The 11,142-nt window shown below is 42.0% G+C and overlaps 1 protein-coding gene across 1 annotated transcript; it reads right to left on the reverse strand.

Annotated features, from left to right (window-relative positions):
* Positions 1 to 7,477: 7,477 nt before the first annotated feature.
* uqcrfs1 (ubiquinol-cytochrome c reductase, Rieske iron-sulfur polypeptide 1) lies at positions 7,478 to 10,404 on the reverse strand. Its single transcript, XM_020079987.2, has 2 exons — positions 10,105 to 10,404; positions 7,478 to 8,856 (listed from the first exon to the last, which is right to left on the reverse strand). Exons 1-2 carry the CDS (start codon positions 10,313 to 10,315, stop codon positions 8,246 to 8,248), a joined length of 822 nt encoding a protein of 273 aa, XP_019935546.1. The 5' UTR covers positions 10,316 to 10,404; the 3' UTR covers positions 7,478 to 8,245.
* Between the last annotated feature and the right edge of the window lie 738 nt (positions 10,405 to 11,142).

The raw sequence follows: 11,142 nt of genomic DNA on the forward strand, positions 1-11,142 counted from the left end.
GTTATCTTCGGTGTCTCTGTGAGGCTCGTTCATGTGTCTCCTCTAGCCCACGTGTCCCAGCAAACTACTGCCAAATTGCCAGGCACTCTTTCTTTACGGTGCTGTACCTGGACCGTGGGCAGTTTTATCCACCTGAAGACGCACCTGCCCGCCACCCAAGTGGTAACCCAGATACCATACCTCCCTCCTTCCAACTGCACACTTCCTCAGGTTGCATCAGTGACTGAGTGACTCCAGCACCGCAGCCACCAGCTGCACATGCTCCGCCCATGTGTTACTGTAAATAATGACGTCGTCCAGGTAGGCTGCAGCATATGCAGCGAGCGGATGCAGCACATGGTCCATGAGGCTTTGAAAAGTGGCAGGGGCCCCGAACAACCCAAACGGAAGTGTGACGAATCGGTACAACCTGCAAGGGGTGGAGGAGGCCACTTTCTTCTTAGACTCGGGTAAGGGTAAAAAGTTGGCTGACAGTTTCACTGTTGGGACCAATGGCTGCCATACTGTTTGCATACTATGAGGTGGCTTCAACTGTATTCTCTCTGATCGAGCGTCTCTATCGTCAAGTCAGAGAGCACTGGGAGAGGCCCGTTGCAGAGCTGGAGAATGTTGTTGCCCATGTGATGAAAATAAGACTCCTCTCTCCTGTGTGACTGTGCTGTGTCGTCAAAGTTTGATGATTTGCCAAAAAAGAGGGATTTATTATAACTCCACTGTGCAGCCTCAAAACCCATTCACACAATCACAGTCCCGCCCTGAACAGATCCATGTGTCAATATTGACTCATCATCACAGCACCACCTGCTGGTGACAGGAACTGACATGGATTATACTTTGCTGCACTGCTGCTCACTGCTTTACAATACACAGCTCAAATGAGCTCAGACAAGCAATAAGAACCAGGTGAGAATTGTGACATTTCCAAAAAAAAGTGTAAACATTGAGGTGCCGCGAGGGTTAATCCTTTGCCAAGGAGAGGAAGTTGTCATAACCATGCATTGTCCAATTGGCACCCACTACTGTAGCAGTGCGAAGGCCCTATTGAAATTGTAATGTTTATTATTATTATTTATTATTATTCAGGCAAGTGATTTGCCTTTTTGAGGACTTAAACATAAGTGGTGATATGTACATATTCAGGCAGCACCTGATGTCTTATGCAGAAGATTTTAATGTAGACTTGATGTATCAAGGAGACCAGAAGATGCAACAATATACAAACGCTAACAGAGTAACATGAGCGATTGTCAAATTTTCTCCCACCGCATCCCCATATATCTCCCTCTACTTGAGTCACCCATTCTAACAGCACATCAGTAAATGGCTAGAATTGCTGTCACTCATCAACATGTAGGTGTTTGCATCCTATTAGATACTGGTGTAATATGCCAATGAGTTGACGTTTGTGAGAGTTGAAGTTGGTGCCTCTCTGTCTGGGGCATCTGAGTTAGATAGGAAAGTCTCTAAGTGTAGACACTACAATGCACTGTTAGTTGGTCCTTTATCTATAATCTGACCTTGGGTACTGCTTAGAGAGTTAGCCAGGCACTCTTCTCTTAATGATGTACAGATATAATGCAATATACATTATATATACATAATACGGTATATCATGGCATATACAGTAATGTGTGAGGATATACGAAAATTCCTCAACAGCTATCACTGCATACAGACTAATAGTTCTGTTCAGGTCAGGTCTGATGGAACGTGACCAATTTGAGGCCAATTGGACAATGTACAGTGGAGTTAAATACAACTTCCTGTTTCATGTCGAATCAGTAGATGGTGCTATGAACCTGACTTACTTTTGACACATGGAGCTGTTCAGGCTTGGACTTTGATCTAAGGTTAAAATTTTTGTGCCGACTGGACAATGCGATTTAAAAAGTCTTTAGCCATAGGTTTAGTTTCACTGCATACATGTACATTGAAATCCCCACAAATTAAAAAGTGTTCATAATCCATCAAAATTCCAGCTATGAAGTCGTAAAACTCTTGCATAAAATCCTTGTTGTATTTTGGGGAAAGGTACACTACACAGCACGGGGGAGGAGGCATTTAACTCAAAGAGCTGAAGCTCGAAGCTAGAGTAGGTGACAGTTACAGACTGTCGACACTGAAAGATGGATTTAAACACAGTGGCTACCCCTCCACCTTTACCAATGGTCTGAGGAGAGCTGAAAAAAGTCCATTCCGGAGGGAGAAGCTCATAAAAAGCTGTGTACTCAACAGTATGAAGCCAGGTCTTGGTCAAGAGCATAAAATCGAACTCACAAGATGTGAAAAAGTAATTTAGTACAAAGGTTTTGTTGGCTAGAGGCCTAGCATTAATCAGAGCCATGAGGAGAGTAAGGTCCATGGTGTCTGGCTTTGGGGTGTGGCGCATTGGCGAAGATTGTTAAGGTTCACACAGTGACGATCATCACAAATGAGGTCCACTCTGGGAGTAATCCTGACAGGAATGTCAGAGGCTGTGGGTGATGGTGTACTGCAAGCAGTACTGGAAATAAACAAGGGGGAGCTAGTGGCTGTGTGGGGAGCATGACTGTTTAAGCAGAAGAAGAGCGGGGGGGGTAGCACGTGATGTAAATACTCAGTCACGGGAATGGATTCCCTGCTGTGGCCAAAACAGTGAAACCCCCGGAGCAACACCTGATTACAGCCCCCTTCAACAACCTGAATCGAGCGGAGGTAGAGGACAGACCACAGGATGGAGTGGGGGTCCTTCCAGAGGCAGACAATCATGAGTATTCAGGATGTCAAATCAGCTCAAGGTCTTGATGTGGATGAGGGGGAGACAGGCGCCCTGCACCATTCTTCTCCTTGCTGGCTACAATCCACTGCTACTGCTACTGTTGGCAAGGAGGAGTCTGGGCTTCGCAGTACGACCACTCTGGGGTGATTGCATCATGACTGGAGCATTATACTGAGTGGAGCTAGCTATTGTCACCCACGGATCATCAGGCTATACTGGAGTAGCCTCTGGATCTGGAACTCCTGTGACGTTGGTGCCGAGCAACTGCAGAGTAGGATCGTTATACGACCCTGGAGCGGAATAGCCATGGAGACTTGGCTTTCAAGGTGTGTGATGCCTGAGTTGTGGCGGTAATGTTGAAGCCCATGTTTTACACCTTATCAGCAAGAAATCCACAATTTCAGACCATGGACGCTCCAAGTGGGTAGACTGTCCACTGGCCTGCATTGGACAGTTCATAGACATTTAACATGTACCATTGTATTGTCCATTTTCAACCCATATGTATAACAAAGTGATCAGATGTATGTATGATGTGAGAGTAAATAAATACATTTAATGGTTACTGCAAAGGAAAAGGAGATATATTTGCAGACAGCTGTTCTCCTGGAGCAGGTAAACAGTAGTCTAAGGGGAGTATACTGCTGGTCTCTTTAGACAACATTACTTTGTATAAGTATATTTTTGTAACATTAGATTTCATCTCCAGTGTCACAACAAATAAAACTATCTATATTCATGTAAAATTCTTCATCATTTCTCTACCAAGTTAGTCAATGTGGTTCTTTGGGTTCTGTGGTTGCTGGTTCCTTTTCTGTCCACCTGTAAACAAATGCACATGTACCACTGTCCATGAAAAAGCTCCAACAGGAATTTGTATTTACTACAGTGAGCAACATTTAAAGTCACACAATGTCATAAAAAACAGAAAAGCATTGTTATTTTCCTGATTTGATACAAAACTGATTCTAAATTCCCACGATTGTCTGAGCTCATGATTCCATCTCTACCACATCTGTCAAGTCAGGAGTCAAGTTGAAAAACAGACTAATTGAACTCACATCATCATCAGAACTAAATAGAAAAATTAAAGTCAGTTCAATCCTCCCATTGCAGAGAAATAAATGTTCCAGATCAAAGCAGTAATTAGAAAAAAATTAAAGTGTGCACTGTGAACAGGAAATTGTTGATGAATGATAAAAATGGGAATTTACTTTATTTGTGCACATTAAAAACTGTAGTTTCCACAGGTTGGTTTGTGTTGTGCCTGTGTTTCATTATTCAACTCAGTGTGCAGTTTACTTCACCTTGGCCTGTATAATACTAATCTAAAACAGTCCTAAGACAAACCTGCCTCCACAAACACATTTCAGTCAGCCAACTCACATTCACTGTTTATTGCAGCATTAGAAGATAGTTTCCGACTCAATCACTGCCCTAATATGATTACACAGATATGATGGGAGTGACGAGCAAATACTTGTAACCCCCCTGCCAGAGGCTACACGTGGCTGCTGGGGTGGTGGAGGGGCTCAAGCAACTGGTAGGAATACTACAGCAGCAGTGCGAGCAAATGGGTTGATGGGAAATTTCTCTCTGCTTAAATAGGCTGCCTAATAAGGTGGGTGTGTATAATAGATGATTATGGAGAATGAGGTGTGTGTGATGCATGTATGATTGGAGCAGCACAGCAGAGTTGGCTGCCTGAACTAGTTCGCAGGGTTCGCTCCATTAATGCTTATTTTGTGTACCTTCTGTCTTACACATGTAAATTCACCTGCAGAATCATTTTAGGGGATGTTATAGGTTTATGTTATAGTGATAACTGTTTATTAGTTTATAAGTGATGACTGATGTAAATAGTGGACCAAATATTAGAAACAAAGCCCCAATACAAACTCAACATTAAAACATATGTGACGCTACTGTTTGGAACCCATTTTGAATGCACTTATTGTATGTCGCTTTGGATAAAAGCATCAGCTAAATGATATGTAATGTAATGTTATGTAACCCCATGATTGTAGGTGTTGTTCAATCAGTACACTAAATAACGAATAAAACAAATTGGTCATCAGATGACCACGCAGTACTCAAAATGAACAGTTAACATAATTTTTTTAGCCTTAGTTTAATGGGGACAGCTGGGTAAAGATAACATTTACATGATGATGTATTTTCAATGTCCTGTATGCATAGTGTACACATCAGTGCTCTTTGGAGTAAATTGACCCAAGGCTGTTTTAGGTGAATAGAACATGTTTGAACTATCCATATTATACACACATTTGTTTTTGATGTTTAGGCTGATATTGAGGTAACGCTAACATGCAACATTATAGATATTAAAAACTGTCTCTCTGCTTTGGCACCCTGACTTTTCTTACCATATCTGTAGTAGTACGCACACTACTGATGGTTCACCTGACATGGGGAGGCTTTAAACCATTTCTTTGGGAGTTGTGTGCTTTCTCTACATGCTCACTCAACTAACACAAGATCTGAGAAAAGGTTTTCTGCCAGTGAGGTTTTGTCACAGTCAAAGAGATGTAAAGGATAATGTTGATGAGGGCCCTGATTATGTGGCATCCTCCTCTGATGAGAATAAGAACCGTAGTGCTGATCCACATGTTATCTCTCAACCAAAAGCAGACATGTTTCCTTCCAAAGTAGAAAGGCTATGACACTCCCATTCTCCAACAACAGAGTAGACTTAGTGCTGCTAATATAATTAAAACTGTTCCAGGACCCAAAATATATGCTGTCAGCCATGTCCAAGACATGGCTTTTCATAACATTTGAGAGTGATATAATTCAGATGACAAATTTAGAGGGGAGGCACATGGCTGAAAAACATGGTGCTCATTTTGAATACTAGAAGGGCAATGTTTTCAGCCACCATGTATCTAAAGAAATCCCATTTTTCAGTCATGTCAGACGCTTTGATGACAGAGAAGCTAGGCAAGGCTGATGGGAGTGTGACAAACTCCCTTACCAATACTCAAATTTACATTGTATAGATGTATTTTTAGTAAATAAAGGACTGTTGTGTTCCTCACAGTTGTTCTGATGATGCTATTTTATTTTAAAAATAAGATCTTTCTAAATGTTTGAATTGTTTGGTTTTCCTGAGGTCAAATTGACCAAAAAATAATATATTTTACTTTCCTTGATAATAGAAGTTTTTCAAAAAGCATTTATAAATAATATAAATCCTCTAAACCCAAAAAAGACCTCTCTTCAAGATTCCTTTTTATTGTCCCACACACAGCATGCAACATGCAAACATGGGGAAATTTGACCTCTGTATTTAACCCATCCGTGTGAACACAGCACACACGGAACACAGTCACAGTCACGGGAACAGTGGGCAGCCATGAAGGTGCCCGGGGAGCAATTGGGGGGTTCGGTGCCTTGCTCAAGGGCACCTCGGCAGTGCCCAGGAGGTGAATTGGCACCTCTCCAACTTCCGTCCATGCTGGACTTGAACCTGCCACCCTCTGGTTCCCAAGGGGATCGCACAGACCTCCATGTCATAGCCAACAGTACGCTCACTGCAGTTAGGTACAGGGATGAAATCCTGTGAGTGACTTTAAAAAGTCAGATTTTAAAAGCTGGTGCAGTGGGCCCCAGGTTCCTCCTGGTGCAGACCAATGCCCAACCTCATGTGACTAGAGCGTGTAGGCAGTTCCTGGATGATAAAGGCATTGCACATTGCATAGAGTGGCCAACATGTGCCCATGATCTAAATCCAATTGAGTACCTATGGGATGTTATTTATCAGCTGCCACTGACTGTCCAGGAGCTTCACTGATGCCCTGATCCAGGTCTGAGGGAGATCCCCCAGGTCACCATATGGCGACTCATTGGGTGCCCAGACATTGTCGAGTACAGGCATGCGGGGGCCATTAATACTACAGAGTCAGATTATGAGTTGCTGTGGGTTGATGATTTTTGTTTCCATTAAACGTTTCAGCATTTAGGGGAGTTTATGTTTTACATAAGTGGCAATTTGAGTGGTCAAGAAAGAAAGTATCTGAAACATACACTTCGTTTGCGACAAAATGACCCAAAAGATAAATTCGAGGATAAGATTAAGTAGGAGATAATAGGAGGGTAAAATACAATCATAAATTGCAGCCATTGTGCTTTGGAAACAGTAACTTAACAACCTGTAACAGTTTTCTCCCTGCTTTAATATGCAGTCTGTATTGATTGCTCTTCCAAGATTGTGGTCGGGGGGAATTCCTATTCAGTTGTGGAACCTCTCAGGCTTCTACAGTTTTAATTTTAACAAAGTGACACTAAAGAAACACTGAAGTCCGACAGGCTATGCAAACCATTTAGCTTAAAAGCAACACAAATGCAATGGCTGATACTTTCCCCCCATTTGTTCCTCAAACCTTTCATTGTACAGGTCTAGAGGAAGTGTCTACCTTAATTTACCCATGCAGCTACGTATGTTAGTGCACTGCACGTGAGAAAGATTGTGGGATCATTCTCATCTCCACTTCTAAGATCCCACACTGTGTGCAGCATCCAGCAGACATTGTGAAAGTTAAAGCTCACAAACACTGATACTTAACCTGTCTGGAACAGACTTTTTACTCTGAAAGCTTTTGCACCACCAGAAATACAGCTGCTGTATATACACTGCACTCATATATCACCAATTAAAACTATATACTTTTAAATAAAAGAAAGTCTCAACACAGAGCAGGCTGTCAAATAAAACATAAATATTTATTGCCATAACACCTGAATTCAATATTTGTTCCTTGCTACTTTGATGGGCTATTTCCTTTTTATTATAATATACAGTTCTTTTTAACATTTGTCATGTTCGGGATAGCAGGGGATAGTATCTGCCTGGAATTACTTGTAGTAATTACATACTTTACTCTGACGCCATTATCGACAGTTGGTATTAATGGATTAAAAAACCGAGGCTAAGGGGTGAGCTACTGCTCCTTTCATTACCTGAAGATGTTGCAAGACATTAAATACATCAGGACTGTCAACACTGGTAGACTTTGTTATGTTTGGAAAGATTGGGACATAGTTATACACTGATGAGCCACAACATTAAGACTGTTAACAGGTGACATAGATTATCTTGTAAATTGCCAAGAGTCAACATCTGGAAAATGATGAATGTCAGATTAACAGTTCTCACAGTCTATTTGCTGGATGCAGTAGAGAAAGGCAAATGAGTAGGTTGGAAAATCTCAGAAGCAATGAGACAGGTAGAGTGCTCCCGTTCACAAACTGTTAGTTATGGGAGAAAAAATTCACAACAAACTGCAGCCTAGTAAGAGAGCCCATGTCGGTCATTATGTTTTGGGTCATCAGTGTAATCCTCTAAGAAGCAGTAAGACAAACAGAGTACAAATACACCTCAACATTTGCTTTATCACATAAATATTAGATGTTTTGCAGCCAGAGCAAAAGCTGTTGTACTAAGTGATCTCAGTCTGACACAGCCATCTATCCCACAACCACCGTGTCATCATCTGGGAACTCATAGTAGGGGACCTCCAAGTTGAGGGGTGCGGGACCCTTTCTTATTCGGCCTGAAGCATCGTAGTGCGAGCCATGACAGGGGCAGTAGTAACCTCCATAGTCCCCAGCATTGGCAATTGGCACGCAGCCCAGATGTGTGCACACCCCAAGGACGATAACCCAGCTGGGGTTGATGACACGGTCCTTGTCGTACTGAGGGTCTCGCAGCTCAGCGATGTTCACAGCAGCTTCTGTGGCAACCTCCTTCTCTGTGCGGTGACGGACAAAAAGCGGCTTGCCTCTCCACTTGAAGGTCATGTTCTTGCCTTCTGGGATGTCACTCAATTTGATTTCGATCTTGGATAAGGCCAGGACATCAGCAGAGGCACTCATGGAAGAAACAAACTGAGACACCACCGTCTTGGCGGCATAGACACCCACCACTGTTGAGGCCCCAGTGACCAGGTAGGAGAAAACTCTCCTTGATTCACCACTCTCCTGGGATGACCTGTTGGGGTCGAGCACCTCTGAACGCCTGTAGTCTGAGAAGTCAGGTATCCTTACATCTGTGTGGGCAAACCTGACTCCTGCACAGCCTTCAGATAAAAACAAAATGGGTTATCAGTTAGAGTTAACAATGTAGGTCTATTCTAAATATGTCCCAAAATCCTGAAATTCACCTTGAATGTACACACATTTTTGTATTTACTGGAAAATTTGTTTGCAAATGAATTTCAGTGAATGGTTGTGTTTGTTATGATGCACACTTTGGCAACATCTCCTAAGGCCTGTATTTTGAAGCCAGTTGAACAAACCCAGAATATCTTTCCGTTATCTGGCTGAACTTAACCTAACAAACGCAGTCAGGCTAAGCAGTCACAAGATGCTGGTTATCAACTTGGTAAGTCAACCCATGTTTTCCTACTCTAGACATGAGCATGTTCCCATAAAAGGGGCGGTGTTTACTGCATATTACCGATCGAGCAGACTTATACAAAAAAAATATAGAACAAACGCATTATCCAGGTTAAGAACAGATTTTGCTGCTCTCTGAAAACCCTTGCTCTCCCAAAAGACACTAAGAATCTGTGCACCAGCTGTGTGGGATCCTCTAAGAACGATTATGTCATTTAAAAAATGTGTACGACCAAAGTCGTTACAAGTGTGGGAACCTCTTACACTACAGCCTTCAAAGAAGACTGTTAGCTGCAAAATGTAGTTTGTGAATTTTAAATGGCGGCATAACATCACAACGGGATGCAATTTAAGAAAAATCATGTTGGAGCAAATCAAAGCTAATTTGACATCTCACAGCAGCATATTATCACAGCGATATTAACTTTCACGTTTTAACAGTAAAAGTACTACATACAATTTATTCAAATATTTTAATATATATGTAATTCAAAAAATATAATCTACTTATGGAAGAAAGGGTGTTATCAGAGTAGATACTATCAGACCTTACATTTTCTTCAAGCTACAGCTGTGGAACTTCTACATTAAAATTTCTCCAATCTGATAAACTATTCTGAGTGTTTAATTTATGAGATACTGGCATTATTTTTCACTTCGTGAGAATATATCTAAATTTATTTCAATCTGATACTGCAACACGTCTTTAGAGGGTGAGAAAAATGACTGATAAAGTCGCTCTTAACATTTGCTCTGAGCCGCTTCAACTAGTACCAAAAAGGTTTGAATTCTGTCTAAGAGCAGCCTAAATTTAGGGACGGCTGGTTTGACTATGGAGATAAAAAACGACGGCTGGATTGACCGCCGACAGCAGAGGTGATTTAGCCTCCTCGGTGAAAATTAAAGTTGGCTACCAACGACACACTTACCGTTGATGCTAACCATCACCGCAGGGCCCGTCTTTGGGCTTTGGCCGTTCAGCGACTCGCGGCACAGGAACTTTACTTTCGGGTTCAACAAGATCTTCTCTCCCTTCAAAACAATCCCAGGAACCAGAGCTTTTAAGGGGCCAGCGACAGCAAAAGCAGTGGCCTGCATATAAGGAGAAAAGGGCCCTGATCGGGTAGCTAAGGACATCATTGTAGCAATTAGCTATTGCTGCTGTGACGACCTTGTGTGTCTGACCGGATAAGGGACGTCTTCTTCTTCTTCCTCTCTGAGGTTTTATTGGCAGTTGGCAAACAACGATTTGCTGCACTACCGCCATCACCTGGTATGGAGTGTGGATCAAGATGTCTTATATCAGTGGTCTCCAACCTCTTAAAGCACAAGATCACTTTTTAATTCAAAACGTAAGCCGAGATCTACCACCCCAATATCTTGCAAAAAAAGACTTAGGAGGGCCATATTTATTATTTCAGTTTGAATTCATGTATCTTCAGCTCCTGCAAATATTTCACAATAAAAATAAAAAAAATAAAAAAGAATGGATTTGGTCAACAGTACGCTGCAGTGCTTTTGTTTTGTGTTTGTGACATAAATTCAACAGATAAACATTCAAACCCAGGTTTGATTGTTGTCAACAGACCAGAAGATGCAGGACTTCATACCGTAGAGTCCTGACATTTAGTTCAGTGCATAATCCGACTTATAATTGAAGGAAATGCAGGAGATAAACCTGCTGCTTCGCCGCCAGTAGCGGACACACAGCGGGTGTGAACAACCGACCCACAGCTGATCTGCCTCGCGAGCGCAGACTATGAGTCCAGAGAGTTATAGAGATCGATGGTGAAGACTGTCCAGATCGACCGGTAGATCGCGATCGACGGGTTGGCGACCACTGTCTTATATTAATATTGTCTATTCTATTGAGTTAAAAAAAAATCTCTCAATTATATTTGTTATTCTATACGGAAGCATATTGCATTCACTCGAAAATGTTTTGGTTTGTTTTTTTTGTATAATTT

The sequence above is a fragment of the Paralichthys olivaceus genome, chromosome 1, assembly GCF_024713975.1.
Source record: "Paralichthys olivaceus isolate ysfri-2021 chromosome 1, ASM2471397v2, whole genome shotgun sequence".
NCBI classification, from domain to species: domain Eukaryota; kingdom Metazoa; phylum Chordata; class Actinopteri; order Pleuronectiformes; family Paralichthyidae; genus Paralichthys; species Paralichthys olivaceus.

Coding starts and splice junctions, on each gene's coding strand:
- uqcrfs1 (XM_020079987.2), bottom strand. CDS start 10,315: ATGATGTCCTTAGCTACCCGATCAGGGCCCTTTTCTCCTTATATGCAG. Junction 8,857..10,104: donor GGTGATGGTTAGCATCAACG/GTAAGTGTGTCG, acceptor TTTTATCTGAAG/GCTGTGCAGGAGTCAGGTTT.